Source organism: Mirounga angustirostris, unplaced genomic scaffold (genome assembly GCF_029215605.1).
Source record: "Mirounga angustirostris isolate CCGP_5_RB_7025 unplaced genomic scaffold, mMirAng1.0.hap1 SCAF_16, whole genome shotgun sequence".
NCBI classification, from domain to species: domain Eukaryota; kingdom Metazoa; phylum Chordata; class Mammalia; order Carnivora; family Phocidae; genus Mirounga; species Mirounga angustirostris.
The window spans coordinates 4061502-4077146 of NW_026991724.1; the positions used below are offsets into that span (position 1 = coordinate 4061502).

Here is a 15645-nt window from a genome sequence, read left to right on the forward strand (position 1 = left end):
GTCCAGTTCCCCAGAGTGCCACGGCCAGGCTGCTGCAGGGGCCCGGAGAACGAAGGGGGCTCTTTGGGAAAGCAGGTCGGCACTCAGCATCCCGCAGGGGCAAGCCCTCTGTGCCCCCCGCACCATCAGTCCCAGTACTAAGCCTGATGCAGCAACAGCAAGACCAGATCCAAGAATGGCAAACGTTCGGGCTCTCGGCTCGATGGCCCGAAGGTAGCCTTGACAATGATCACCATGACGGCTACGGAATAGAAGAACTGTCTGATACCATATGAGAAGGGGGGAAAGAATTAAAAGCTGTCCTGGCCACCGTTACCACGAAGTAAAAATATGCCGGCCCACAGCCAGATGCTACACAGGAGTCCAGGAATATTCTGGCTGCTAAGCCAGGCCAAAGGAATGATGGGTTTTTTCCCTGTAGACATTTTCTTTTCATGCTACCGGAAGACTGATTTTACAAAAAGCAGAATTCACCAGAAGACAAAAAAAAAAAAAAACAGGTGTTAATTCACTTCTGTGAAGTCTGGACCCCTTATGACACCTGCTCAGGTTCTGTCCTGGAAAAGCACTGACCTAAAGGAAGCCGACTGTTGGCAGCCACACTGAACGCAGGCTCTTACGGAGCTGGGGAATATCTGGGCTGCAAGACGGGCACCCTGTGCTTTGAAGGGATACTTCAAGTCCGGTCCAACTTTTCAATGATGCCGGCAAAGCACAAGTGGGCCTTGAGCCCCTGGCCAGCCCTGGGTTCGGCCCCAGAGGACTTGTGTCCACAGCACGTTGTCTGGCTGGTTGATGAGTTTGCACTGGTGAGAAGGCACGTTCCCCACATCCCCTAAGGAAACCAGCCCTCAGCCGGGTGGGTGCTCAGATGCATGCATCTTAGAGACCATGCTCAAGAGCCTCCTCCAGGCAAGGGGGCCTGGGTGGTGAGGGCGAGCCTCCCCATGGCCGGACGAGGAGGGGAAGGTGAGGGACAGCTGCTCACCAGGTGGAACCTGGCTGGACCTGGAGAAGGAGCAGAACCCAGACGTGCCGGGGCAGAGAAGACACTCTAACCAGCACTGCATAAGCAACATCCCCGTGTTCCCAGCTCACCCGGCCACTCCCTGCCGCAACGGGCTCAAGAATCCTTTCAAGGAAGTGGGATGGAACCCTCAAGCTAGAAACCCCGAGCCTGGTGATCAGTGTCTGGAGCCAACAAGCAGCCTCGCATCCGTTTTGCCACTTACTTGGAAGTGGCCCTGGGCACTAAGCCTGTTTCCCCACATTCAGACGGGCACAGGGGATCCTGAGGACTTAAACGTGACAACGGACAGCGAGCACCAAGCCCAGCACACGGTAGGTGCTCTGCAGGGGCGGCCAGTTCACAAGCGAGAGGGGACGGTGGCGGCTCTTACCTGCCCCAGTGGACGGCCAGGTTCTGCCCAAGGGACACCAGCAGACTGGTGGGCCCGTGCTCCCAGAGGCACTTGTGAGCCCACGCCGCCGACGACCGCTCCAGCTCCTCGTCCCAGGTCTGTAGGGAGAGGAGACACGGGCCGCCAGGGTCAGGGATGGTGCAAGAATGAAACCTACAGCCACAGGCCCCACATGGACCCCACACGGAGCCCGGGCCAGGTCTCCGTTCTCGGACACTGGGGTCCACGCAGATGTTGGACAGGCTCCTGACCCGGCAAGCGGGGAGGGGCAGGCAGCAAAGAACTCAGAGCAGCCCAGCCCACGGCGGTCCTCGCAGTTCCTGCTCTGGGCTCCCACTTGGCCGGGATGCTGAGGCAAGCCCCTTGCCTGGGGGTGCCCTCGGCGCAGCCCTGTGAACATGCTGAACACCACAGAACTGTATGCTTAAAAGTGGTTGAAAGGGTGAATTTTATGTTTTGTGTATTTTACTGTTCTAAAAAGAAAAAGGAGCAAGAAATGCCTCCGTCCCAGCCCATCCTGCTCTCCTGCAGCACAGGCCACCCGGACCCAGGGGGAGGGGGTGGGGGGCAAGGGCAGGGTCTGGGCCAGAGGATCTGAAACAGGCTGCACCTCCCGTCCTGCCTCCCCGCCGGCCCAGGAACGCACATAACTCCCCGGGAAGGAACACGGTGAACAAAGCAGGGGGCTCATTGCCCTCCGGTCAGCTGCTGTCCGTCCTCCTCCCAGTCGCCAGGCGGGCAGGCACTGTTCCCTCTTGGGGGCGCCCCAGCCCCCGGCACACAGTAGGTGCTCATGGGAAGACGGTCAGGCAGAGCCCCAGGACCTGGCCGGGAACGGGACACTGACGGCGCTAACTGCGGGCCCCCAGGATGGAACATCATGAAGCCGAGCACCTCCCCAACCTCCTGCCCAGCTGCCTCTTTCCGGCCTCAATGCCGGAGATTGCGGAACATCCAGGGCGAGTTCTGGCCTAGGGCAGACGCCTCTGTGGACCTGGGGCACACCCCTGGATGCAGCCCCCGTTTCGGCTGCAGTGGATGTTCTGGGTACACTCGGACATCAGACTCCTCTCTTGACGTGCCCACCAAGCACTGTGTCCCTTCTGCCTGGGATCCTTCTCCCAAGCCCGGGACAGCCTGAAGTGGGGAGGGGACAGGCTGCCTTCGGGTGGGTGATCCTCCTGCTGCTCTCTTTACTTAGCAGATCCAAGCCCCCGCTCTCACCGGGAGACCCCGGAGTATACCGTGATGTTGGACTTCCTCCTTCCTGTCTTCTGGACTTGTGCATCACCCCCTCCCCGATAAACTACCCGAACCAACTTGGTGGCTCCATCTCCAAACAAGCACCCGCTGATGCTCCATGAAGGAAGAGACACCATCCACTGTGAGGGGAGGGCAGTGGGGACAGGAGGGAACACCAAGATCCCTCTGGCCATGGCCAGCTAAGGCCCTTCCCAGAGTCCAGGGAGGCAGGGCAGAGTGCGTGCAGGCGCTGACCCCACCCCGAGGCTCACTAGCTTCTCAGAAGTTCACTATCTATTCTGATCAACGTGAACCTTGTGTGCCTTTGGTCCGCGTCCATAACATTTTCTACAGCTCAGCGGGGATGGCTATAGGGAGGGCCCTGGCAGATCTCTGGGGGTTAAGGCTTCCGAAATTCTGGCTAGAGGTAGAGGACGCAGCCAAACAAGGACCTAGCTCTCCCCTCCCTGCTTTCGAGGCCTCCTTTTGGGCCCACCCTGCACCTCCCACCCTTCACCTCCGACCCTTCTCTTGGCTCCAGCTGTGCCTGGCACATAGTAGGACCTCAGAGAGGCACAGGTGAACATTCTCTACCCCCCAAAGGGAGGACTGGGGCAAGAAAGAGGGAAAGAGCCAGGCAGTGGGGGGCACTGGTGAGAGTGTGGGGCCAGGCTCTGCCCCTTGCTGGCTGTGTGACTGTGGACAAGCGGCTTCACCTCTCTGAGCCTGTTTCCCCACCTGGGCTAATGATGTCGCCGGAACAGGATGTGGGGGAAGGTTGAATGAGCAGGCATCAAGCCCCCAGGCGAGATGCCGAGCAGCTCTCAGTAAACAGTACCTGGATATTAAGGAAATTATCTTTCTCAAGCACCTACTACGTGCCAGGGGCAGGGTCAGTCCCTCCCTGTACCTGAACACCTGCCACTTGCCAGAGAACATTATTAGCACCACTTTCTTATTTAATTCTCAGAATAAGCCCTTGAGGTTAAGTTATATTTTCCCACTGTTGCAGACAAAAATACCCAAAAAACAAAAAAAAAACCCTTGAGGCTAAGAGAGGTTAGGTAACTTGCCGAAGGTTAAACAGCAGGAAGTTAGAACTTCAACAACCCAGCTTTATCTGGCTTCCGAGGGGTCTCATCTTGCTCTGCATGCTGTCACCAAGGGCTGGTCCCACTCCTAAAATAATAAGTCACTAAAATAGTAACAGCAACAGTATAGTTAACATTTATTTAGCACTTATGCATTATCTCATCGACTCCTCCGAACAATCCTATGAGAAAGGTACTTTTATTGCCCCGATTGTGCAGGTGAGGAGACATTAATACAAAGAGACTAACTAATCTGCCTGAAGTCACCCAGCTACCAAGTGGCAGGCTGGCTCCAGAGCCCGTCCACCTATAAAACCTCAGAATAGGGTGTCTCAACTCTTTGGAGTTTTAATGTCCGCCTTTCAGGGCTACGGCTATTTCAAAAGGACCACGGCCGGAGCCCCAGCAGGCACGGCTGAGCAGGAAGCTGGATTTTCAAGACACTTTCTCAAATGAGTGCCCCTTGTTTGGGTGGAGACCGGAACAGATAGGCAGGCCTGGGGTGGAGGGGCTGGGCCTCGTGCTACCTCCCCTGCCTCGGGGCCCCTGCTCAGAGGCGTCGCCAACACCACCAACGAAGGCCCAGCTTCCCTGACAGGCAAGCCATTTAGACCTAAAGACCCAGATCCCAGCTCCACCCCTGAAATAACACAAAATAGACAGGAAAGCATGGCAGGTTCGTGAGAGGCTGCACTAACGTTCCCTGCTGCCTATGTGAGCCCTGCTCACTGCACCGCATCTTCCATACAGCCCTGGACAAGCATAGAGTGGAGACGTGAAGACCAGCGTAAACTGAGCCCGTTCCTGATAGGAGGCAGGAAGCAGCCAGGATCCCCGGGGTTTGGGGCTCAGTCAAGCTCCCTGCTCCCTGCTGGGCACCATATAGGGCCTTGGGGTGGGAGGCGGCCCAGGAGGAAGGCCGACCTATACAGAGAGGTGGAGAGTGTCCTTTCCCCCCCGGGGACCGGGCCAGGTGTCAGGAAGGATGGGGGAAGAGTCCACACCGAAAGCCACCAAGAATTCTACTCTAATTCTCTACGTCTTCAACCCGAAAAAGGCCTGCACCAGTTGCTGATGCATTAGTATTTTGAAAGGGTGCCCGCTCTTCCTAAGATTAGCACAACCCCTTCAGAGTAAATGCCTGGGCCATGTTCTTGAGGAAAAGAAGAAATGGTTTCATAACAAGTTCCCAAAGGACAGCCTTGCTTCCGAGGGTGTTTGCCCAGAAGGGCAAGCCTTTCATCTGCCCTATAGCTGGTGACGGGCCACCTCGTGAGGGCAGAGACGGCAACACTGAGGGGTTCCCAGGGACGCGGGGTGCTCCCTGATCACGAGCACCACCTACATCAGAGCCTAAGGCACCAGGAAACGGGACAGTAGAGTCCAGAGGAGGGAGAGGAGCTGGGTCTTGAGTGAGGCTTGCTTACGACGGGGGTGGGGACAGGACTCCTGGGGGAGGGAGGGCCTGGTGGCATCTTCGGGGAACACCGAGTGGCCTCTCAGGACAGATGAGCTCGTGATCGAAGGCCTCCAGCGCCAGGCAGGAGCATTTGGGCTCCATCCTGGGGACAGAGGGCCCTGAGGCTCCTGAGCAGGAGACAGGCTTGCTGAAGGTCAGGAAGGGCGCAGGAAGCAGGGCTCAGGGCGAGCCAGCAGGGGACAGCGTGGGAGGTGAGAAGCCCCAGGGCTGATCGAGGTGTTGGGGGGACAGGCTGGGCAGACAGGAAGCGGGCAGGGGCAGTGGGGGTGCCAGGGTTTAAACTGGGTGCGGGATGGTGGCTGCGAGCCTGGGTCCTGCGGTCTGTTCTGCCACTACCGTCTCTGACCTCGGGCCTCAGTTTCCTAGTCTATAAAATGGGAGAAAAGCAGCAAGTGTGTCACAGGGCTGGGAGGACGGGAAGCGGTCCTGGCAGAAACAGAGGGGTGCGCGTGGATGTGGGGCCGGAGGCATGGGCTTGGAGGGCCGGCTGCCCCTCTGCTCCTTATGCATGGGATTTCCCCAGGCTCACGGGAGACCCTCCACTGTACCCTCTCTGCCAGCCCCTCGCTGACAGACACCCCATCTCTCACGGACTCGGCCCCGTTGCTGCTCAGACGGAGGAGGGCGGCAGATGGGGCTGGATGAAGCACTTACCATGTACTCCATGTTGGAGGCCGGGGGGTACACCTGGCCCCTCAGTTTGTTGTGAAGCATGAGGATCTCCTCCTTGTCCAACCTGGGGATGGCCCTCCGGACCCGGGAGTGGGGCTTGTCCTGCTGGTATTTGCTGAGCAGCTTCTCCAAGTGGGTGACGTTGGGCAGGAAAAAGCCTTGGGCTCCACAGACCAGCAGCACCAGCCCCAAGGGGACGACTCTGTTCAGGACACAGCTCATGGCGCCACGCAGGGAGCGAGGACCAGGGGGACCAAGCAGGCTGGGCTCTTAGGCAGCGCTGGGGCGCGGAAGCTCTGAAGGAAAGCAGAGGGCAGTGGGGGGAGAAGTGGATCAGTCTTAAACCAGCTCCAGCGTGAGCTTGAGCAGTGAACAGCTATCCCTCTCCCCACTTTGCAGATGTGAAAACCGAGGCTCCCAGAAGCTCAGTAACCAAGGTCCCACAGACAGGAGAGGTGGAGCTACCCTGGTTCCTCTCTCCCTAGACGGTCACAGAGTGTCCGAGAGGACAAGGCAGGGCTTGAAAGAGTGTGTTTATTCACACATCTCACCTCTGCTTCACCTCCAAGGGAGAGTCCGTCAGTCACGGGAGCTTTCCTGGGCATCTAGTTTGTGCTATAGACACTACGCCTTGCCCCGGGGAGCTCCCACTCGGGCTGGGGCGAGAGACGAGGAAAACCACAGTCCCCACCTGCGGGGCAGCGCTGACCGCGGGCGAGGAGCTGGAAGAAGGGGCTGCAGAACCCCGCCAGGGTGCTGACCCGCCTGGGACCCCAAGGGGCCGTGTCCTTCCATCAAGGCTCCTTCGGTCTTCCCCCACACGAGCCGCAACCCGCTCTCATCAGTTGAGTTGGCTAGGTTTGCAAGACAACATCCAGCAGAGGCATCGGCAGGGGCACGGCACGGAGGGGCAGGGAGGCAGCGTGTGAGGCTGAGCGTGGAGCCAAGGAGCCATGGGAACCGGGCAGTTCCCACTCTGACCCTGGCAACTCTCCAGGGTCCTGACCGAGCTTCAGACAAAAATAACCACCATCCAGCAGGGAGGCCCGGCATTCTCTGGACTGGATGAGACGCAGCCTCCCTCCGGGGGAGTTCCCTCTGGGGCAGAGTCCCGGGGACGGGACGGCACAGAAGGCCGTGTGTGCGCTCGCCTGCCCCACTGGGAATCAAACCAGTAATGCAGACCCCTGCGGTCCCGACTCCTCTCCAAGATTAGTCGCACTGCCATATATGAACATTTCCCAGCTGCAGAAGGCCAGGCTGACGGAGATGCCAAGACACTGACGCTGGACTGCCCTCGGTGACGCAGCAAGAGCAGAGACCCACGTCATGGAGCACCCACGGGGCATCACAACGGCACGGGGTCTGCGGCACTCTCTGCCTCAGCAGCTTCAGGGCCAGGTACCCCCGAAGGCATGAAGCAGAACTGCTCCTAGGACTCAACTGTTCCACTGGACTAAAGCCTGGGTGGGGTTTAAATCACCAGTGGGCACCATTCAAATGACTCTCATGGGGGGACAGGTAAATAGACGGTGGGGCAGTCGGGTGGAATATTACACAGCAGAGAAAAGGAACAACCTAGAGCCATGTGAATGTCAGCATACGTAAGTCCCAAATCCAGTGTTGGGTTAGAAAAGTAAGTTGGAGAATATAACGCTAATGGTCCTATTTACGCCAACTTTAAAACATACGGACCACAGTTTGTGTAACTTACAGGTACACATGGATACAGACACACATACATATATGTGTATATTACATGTGCATATCGTACACATATATAATACACACATATACATGTGTCTGTTTGTGTGTACATATGTGTACATAGGGGTGTTTATATAGTAAAACCACACCTGAACCAGACCAAGTTCGTGGTGCTGGTTGACTCCAGGGTGAGGGATGGGGAACTGGGAAGGAGAATATGAGGGACCTCGTCTCGATCTTTAATATATTATTTGTATTTTTAAAATCTCAAGCAGGGGCGCCTGGGTGGCTCAGTTGTTAAGCGTCTGCCTTCGGCTCAGGTCATGATCCCAGGGTCCTGGGATCGAGCCCCGCATCAGGCTCCCTGCTCAGCGGGAGGCCTGCTTCTCCCTCTCCCACTCCTCCTGCTTGTGTTCCCTCTCTCACTGTGTCTCTCTCTCTCAAATAAATAAATAAAAAATCTTTAAAAAAAAAAATCTCAAGCAGATAGGGCAAACTGTCCACCTCTGTTCACTTTAGGGGGACAGGCTGAGTTGGGAGGAACGGCAAAGCAGTAGCCCAAGGAGGGTGGGTGCAGGGGCCGGACCTGGGTGGGGAGCCCATGCTATCCTTTGGACGTCTCCGGTTTTTAAAAATTTCAATTAATAAAACAAAACAAAATGCCGAAGCATGAAAAGACAAGGAAGCAATTGCTGGTTCCATGTGCATCCTTCCGGCGTGTTCTCCTGAACTGGTGAGACCTTATTCCAAAAAACAAGACAAGCCGCCTTCACTGTGCACTTGATGGGGCCGCCCGAGCCCAGCACTTGGAGGCTGGTCCTTGTCTGCATGGCCCCACAGAGAATTTGTAAAGCCTCAAGGGCAGCTTTTGAGTTGGGAGCACCGTTTCCGGGGTTTAGTTACACGCTCCCCACAGAGAACACAAAGGACAGGAGACGAGACATTTCTCCAAGGGCCTCCTTGGCCTCACCTCAGCCAGTCACCACCCGGGAAACACAGGTATGCCCTGGGTCGTGCCGCTCACAGCATCGCAGGGGAAGCATGCCCATCGCACTGTTGGTTCTGAGAGTGGCCTGGCCTGGCGAGAGCTCAGGGGACCTGGGGGTCCTCGCTGGGTAGGAGTGAGGCCCAGATCATGCCGCTCCTGCTAAGTCTGGGCTGCAGGACGACACCAAAGGCTTTAGCAGAACCGTGAGGACAAGGTGGCCAGAGGCTCTCCTCCCGGGACCCTGCACGGTGCTGCTCTGGACTGAGCTGTGGTCCCCCAGATTCACAGGCTGGAGTCCTGACTCCCAGAACCTCAGAATGTGACTGTATTTGGAGACAGGGTCTTTAAAGAGGTCATTAAGTTAAAATGAGGTCACTAGGTGAACCCTGATCCAATCTGACGGCTGTCATCATAAGAGAGGGGATTGGGATGCAGACACCCACAGAGGGAGGATCCACAGGGAGAAGGCGGTGTCTACAGCCCATGAGAGAGGCCTCAGGGGACAGCAGCCCTGCCCACAGCGGGGGCTCAGGCCTCCAGAAGTATGAGAAAATACTGGATGAACAGGACTGCAGTCCCAATACCCCACTGGCCGCTGTGGGAAGGAGGTGGGAGGGGGGTGCAAGGTAAATCAGGAGGCCAAGGCCCACTTCCCAGGGGCATCACCAGCACCCTGGGCCTGCGCGGCCCCTCCAGCCTCTGCCGCCCCAACAGCTTAACCAGAACTTAGGGCCTAGACACTCCAGCCCCTTTCCCACCCACCATCAGACAATTTAAACCCTTTCTTATATGAGATGCGTGCACTGTCCGAAGCTGCTCGGGGCTTCCCAGGGACAAGTACAGTCCCCAACGGACCGACCGGGGAGGCTGACACTGAGGGAGACCTACTGCACACCAGTCCCTGGATTTCTCATCTCACCCACCTGATGATCCAGAGGCTTGGGTTCTACTGCTGCCATTTTACAGAAGAGGAGACTGAGGCCTCTGCAGTGTCCGGAAGAGCCCAGAGTTGTACAGTGGGTGAGCAGAAACTGAGCGCTGGGATGCAGCCCATCCCGCCCCAGGACCCTTTCCTTACGCTGCCCTGTCTCCCCGAGAGTGGGCTTCCTGGAGTGCCCGGCACCAGCCTGCAGGGGAGGGGGCCCCACGGCAGCCCCATCCACGCTGGCCTGCAGGTCAGATGGTGGTTCCTGGCAGTTAGAAGACACCTGTGTGTCACCCCCAGGGGACTAAAACCTTACATCATGGTGACCTTTCACCAAAACACGCCTCCATCACCGGGCCTGCACGCACCCAACCTCCCTGCATCGCTGCGCCTGTGACTCCCACGTGGCGAGCTGACCTCCGACCCCGGACATCGACGGATGCTCTCTGAAGAGCACTCTTGGACCCACGGTTCTCCGAGGCTCGCCAAGGGCAAACCTCATTTCTAGAGAAGGCCTCCTCCACTCTGTCACCCCCGGCCTGTCTCCAGTGGCTGCAGACACGCATCGCGGACCGCTGAACAGCGCAGCCGAAACGCTCTCTGGAAGCTCTGGCACTCCTTTGCCACAGTTGCAAACCCAAGCCCGTGACCGTACAGACAGGACTCCTGAGAACGGGCCAGATGTCAGGCCCCCAGGGAGGTGGGGAGGGGGACCAATGACGCTTTCAGGCCCCAGGGCCCGTGGCAAGACCCCAGCCTGGCTAACGAAAGCCACAGGGAATCAACTTCCTACAACACTGCCCAGGGCCCCTAAACGTACCTGGAGCCCACCAGGGAGGTGGCGGTTTCTGACTCCATTTTACAGGAAAGAAAACTGAGTCCAGGAGACACTGCCTGGTGTTGGTGAGGCCGTGCAGCCCGTTGGAGGTGGAACCAAGACGTGAAATCCAGCTTTCTGAAAGCGTGGGGGACTTTCAGCCCATGGCCGGGGTATCCGCTCTGCAGCCGCCCCGCCGCCCCGCCAGGGCTGTGTGGGCCCGGAGGGGATCAGCAGACCCCCGTGTTCCCAATCTAGCAATGGCGCCTCCTCAGGGTTACCTCCTGGGCAAGGCCACCCCCAACCCCGCCTCTCGGGAGCAAGTGACAGAAAGGGAGTGCATGTGGGGCTCCATGCGTCACGCCACCAGGGCTCTGCCCGTGTTTGGGAGCGTCTGCCAGGAAGATGAATCTCAGCACTGCGTTTGTCGGCCGGCAGCTCTGAGCTGTGCCAAAGCTCTTCCCTCCTGCACATGCTGTTCTCACAGCTCATCCCACGGCCCCAACCTGCCCCCTCCTCGCCCCGGGCCAGCCCCATGGATTCCTGCTCTTTTGGCTACGATTCAGCTCCAGGGTCACGGCTGAATCACGCCCCAACCACACCTGTCGGGCTTGTTCGCCGCTGAATCGCTGACATCTGACACGTCGGTGTTCAATAAATATTTATGAAATGAATGTGTGGGTTGCATCCTCCTGAGGAAGTCAGAAGAGCCGTCTAAGGATGGAGCAGGGTGCAGGCCCTCCGGGAACACCGAGCTGAGTCAGCTCCTGGTGCGGCCCCTCGCTGGCTGCGTGGCGTGGACACGGCGTGTCCCTGCTCTGGGCCCCGGCCGCCGCGTCTATACGGTAGACGGGAATCACAGGGCTCGTCTGACCTCAGCGATTCAGCGGTCAGTAAGCCAGACAGGTCTGCGGACATGCTTCAGCATGCTCCAGAAAGCAGCGTCCTTTTATCTGAGGAGCAGGGCTTCATCCGCCTGGCCTGGTTAGGGTCAGGGGATGAGCTGTGTGATGAGCAGCGAACGAGATCATGAACATGGGTGCTTCATAAGCGTTAGTTATATTCATGAGAATGACACTACATGCACCACAGAGGCAGTGTGTGAAGAAGTTTCTAGAAGCCCGGGATTAATGACGGGGAGTAAACACCATTCTCTCTTCATTACAGTATTTCACAGCCCCATGAAGAAGTTTCTAGAAGCCCGGGATTAATGATGGGGAGTAAACACCATTCTCTCTTCATACAGCCCCACCTCTGCCTTGATACAAAAATCTAATTTTTAAACATCATATTAAATGTGTAACACGTGCGGGGTTTAAATTCGAGACACACTTTACTCAAGACGTGCCTTGAGCCATGGCCACTTTCTCCCCAGCTTTCTGGGGAAGCAGGTTCCGAGACATCAGGAACCGTCGTGAAGCCTGGCTGGCTCAGGGTCGCGAGTGCGGGGCCCCACGTTGGACTTAAAATTTTTTTAAATCAAAACAATAAAAAGGAACCAGGTCTGGGGCATTAATGTTGACTCTCTGGGCAGGAACTGCCCCTACGTATGTTCATGGTCATTTGCACTGATGACAATGACCCAGTTCACGTGCCATGAGGGCCGACGTGCTCCTTCCGGGGCTCAGTCTTAGCTGAGTCAAGAAGCCCTAGGTGCCCTAGATCTCACCATGGCCGCATCATGTCTGCTCATACTTTCTGCCTTTCCCACCATACTGTGCACCACCTGAGGGCTGGAACCAGTATAAGCCAGTAAATGTCCAAACACCAAAACTCCAAAAAATAAAAAAAATAAAATCACCCTGATCTGTAGTGTTTGTCAGGTCCCTCGGGACAAACATTCCCACAGTGGCCAATTTCAAGCAACCCGTGTGAGATCACTGATGGTGGAATTTCTGGAAAGACGCGAGATGGCACATCATTGTGTGGTCTTTCCGCCACAGGGATGGGACAGGCACCGATCACCTCACGGGCAGAGACGGCAGTGAAGTGTCGGAGAAGGCTGGGACAGGGTAAGTTCTGAGTTTTCATTACCTTCGTTGTAAAGAGGACTCATGTTAACTGTAAGTGCATGTCATTTGATGTTTAAGGGTGGTCTCTGAAAATTTAACAAAGCGCAAGGAGCCGGTTCCAGCCCACCGCTGGCTGGCCCTGAGTCGTGTTCCAGTTCACACCCCAGGGAGTATTAACTGCTCCACCAACATTTGTCGCAAACACCATAGCCAGCCGTTCTGGACGCGACCCTGCAGTGGGTCCTCCACTCCCGTACTCCACAGGCTGAAGGGGTCATGGCCTCTATGGGCCCTGTCCTACAGGTGAGGGAACCGAGGCTCCAGACAGAGAAGCCGCTTGCTCACATTCACACAGAATGTCTGCGAGTGCCGATGCATATCGTCACACTCTTGCCACTGGCCCGAAGGTGAGCTCTCCGAAACGTCAGGGCAGCTCTAACCTCCTGCCCACGTCAGCCGGGCTCATTCAGGAACACATCCGCCCCATGTGACAGCAGCTAGCCCGAAAGGCCAGGGGTGCCCCACGCTCTGCTCTTCCTCGGAAGCACAGAGGGGAACGCAAAATGTGAGTGGGGCCAAGGGCAGATCACAGTCATACCCACAAACCACCCAAAATTCCAGGAATGAAGCCGTGGCTGGGAGGAGGGAGGAGGGACACCCCAGCATGTCTGGGGCAGATCCCGGGACTGGCCAGAACCTCCAGGGACGAGCATCTGGGTAAGCACCAGACACCCGGGATGTGGGGGGGGGGGGGGGGGAATCTCCCCTCCTCGATGGGATCCAGTCGGTTTTCCTTAAACTCTTCCCCATGGAATTAGGGCTGGACACAGTAGGAGGCAGGCTTTTTTCCCTTCCCTGCAGCCTCCCCACCCCCAGCCCTGGTTGTCCACAACTAAAGACAGATGGCCAACAAGAGCCTATGCGAAACCCATTCGATTTTTTTTTTTAAGATTTTATTTATTTATTTCAGACAGAGAGAGAGAGAGAGAGTGAGAGCGAGAGAGCATGAGCACAAGCTGGAGGGAGGGGCAGAGAGAGAAGCAGGCTCCCAGGTGAGCAGGGAGCCCAATGCAGGACTCAATCCCAGGATCCTGGGATCATGACCTGAGCTGAAGGCAGATGCTTAACCGACTGAGCCACCCGGGTGCCCCCCGATTTTTTTTTTAAGATTTTCCTTATTTATTTATTTGAGGGAGACAGGAAGAGCAGGGAGAGGGGCAGAGGGAGAGGGAGAGAGAGAAAATCTCAAGCAGACTCCACCCTGAGCATGAAGCCCAAAGTGGGGCTCAATCTCAACCCCGCGCGATCATGCCCCGGGCCGAAATCAAGAGTCGGATGTTCAACCATCTGAGCCACCAAGGCATCCCTCAATTTCTTAAATACTATGTGGAGAATATACAAAATCTTAGGCAAAAGGAGAAGAGAGCTCATTTGCAAAAAAAAAAAAAAAAAAAAAGAATTAAAAACCAGATATGTTTAATATAAACCAAGATCGTAAATAAGAAAAGCCATTTTAAAGTGACTGGGTAATAAATCAATATATTCTCAAAATACCCGATATCTGACTCCAGGGGCCCCTCGCCTGCCTTCTTGCCCATGTGTGGATGTTTAGCAAAGCTTCAGATAAACATCACGAAACCACGGGCTCCCAAGGACTGCTCCAGGGCCGTGAGGAAAAGCGTGGATGTCAGGTCAGACCCAGGTCTGAACTATGGCCTCACCATGTAGAGCCTCATGCTGCCCAAAAGGTCCCTTGGCCTCTGATTGTCCAGTTCCTCAAGGGGGACAATGAGGCCCTGAATTGCTCACAGGGATAGAGGAGGGAGGGTAAGAAGATGAGGAGAGAATTAGTGGTTCTGGAGCTGTCTACGGACGGTCTTTCCTTTCTCCTGGGTGAGTTCAGGCATCTCAGATCCTCTCTGCTCCGGGCTACGGGGCTGACACCACCTGCACCAGCCTCCTGCCTGCAGTGCCTGATTCATGGTATCTGTAAGGGTGAGTCACGGCCCCTGGCTCTGAACCAAGCTCCAAGACACACGGCTCAAGAATCCTACAGCACCAGGCTATGGAACCTCCACACGGCTGTGCAGACAGAAATCCCAGGGCAAGCCCCCGGGTGGCCACGGAGTCCTTCGCATGTGCAAGCAAGCAAGACAGTCTGCCTCGAGAGAGGGAGGGGACATCACAGCTAACAGACAAAGACAGAAGGTGTGAGAAAACCGCCTGGGGAATGGGATGGTAACTCCAGGCAGAGGAAGGACAGGGACCGCTCTGGCTGGGGTGAACAGCAAGGTCTCGCTCAAATCTCAAGGAAGGGGAACCCCAGACAGCAGGAACCACAGGGTCAAAGGCTCCGGGATGGTCCCCATCTTGGCATGACTGAGGACAGGCACAAAGCTGTGGAGCTGGGAGGAAATGGGGTCACACAGGAGGGCAGCACCAGGTGGCCAGGGGCCTGGAAGACCATGGTGAGGAGTCCTGCTTTTACTCCAAATGCAAAGGTACAGCCGAGGTGACAGGGTCTGACTTAGGCTTTGAAAGCCCATCAGCATGCAACGACACAGGGCAGAGCTCAAGACCGAACAGAAGAAGCCAGACTCCAATGATTAAACAGGCTCCGTTCTGTTTATGTCAAGTTCAAAACCAGGCAAAACCAACCTATGCTATTAGAAGTCAGGAAATGGTTCCCCCCCCGGGGGGGGGAGGGGGGAGGGGCAGGGCCAGGGGAGGGGCCGGGGGGGGGGGGCAGCTCAGGCTCCCTGCAGCTTGTGCACTTGGGGAAAAGTCACCTGCCAGCGCACCAATGAGCGCGCACTCCTCTCTGGTAACGTGAAACTTGAATACAACTTTTTTCAAGTTCGAAATCGCTCCGGCTTCTAAGAACGGACCGAGGGAAGAGGGAAGTGTGAGACGCAGCAAGGAGGAGGAGGTCCTCGGGGCTGTCCCCAAGGAGTCTCAGGGCTGAGGCAGGTCCAGGGCCTGGCCTCCGACAGCCCTTCAGACTGCAGCCCAGATAAAGCCCCGCGCCCGGCGGGGGCCTCCCCCTTGGGCCAGACAGCGACTCTCCCAGACAGGGCCCGGTTCATCCCAAGTCTGAGAGGGCACTTTGTCCCGCGGTGCCAAAGCTGCAAACGCCTTCCCCGCCAGTGAGGCCCGAGCCTTGAAGGTTCCCGGGAGTAAACAGGGTTTTCAGCGGCCAGGCGCTTCCCCGGAAGAGAACAGACGGGCTGTGTTGGAGCTGGTGTGGGGCAGAGCGGGGGTGGCGGCCGACGCTGTACATACACTCAGAT

At 56.8% G+C, this 15645-nt stretch overlaps 1 protein-coding gene across 8 annotated transcripts in view; it reads right to left on the minus strand.

The window, feature by feature from the left end:
• Positions 1–15645, minus strand: part of CRISPLD2 (cysteine rich secretory protein LCCL domain containing 2) — a 130066-nt gene that overhangs the window by 76046 nt on the left and 38375 nt on the right. For 5 of the 8 annotated variants that reach the window (XM_054511222.2, XM_045890637.2, XM_064581079.1 and 2 more), the window contains exons 2-3: positions 5889–6202; positions 1401–1519 (exon numbers count right to left, since the gene is read on the minus strand). In XM_054511222.2, coding sequence (XP_054367197.1) covers positions 1401–1519; positions 5889–6128 — 359 coding nt within the window. In that variant the 5' untranslated portion in view covers positions 6129–6202. Of the gene's footprint in view, positions 1–1400; positions 1520–5888; positions 6203–6457; positions 6997–10346; positions 10457–15645 lie in introns of those variants that run through there. The other 3 variants (XM_064581078.1, XM_064581077.1, XM_064581081.1) reach the window with 3 other exon arrangements.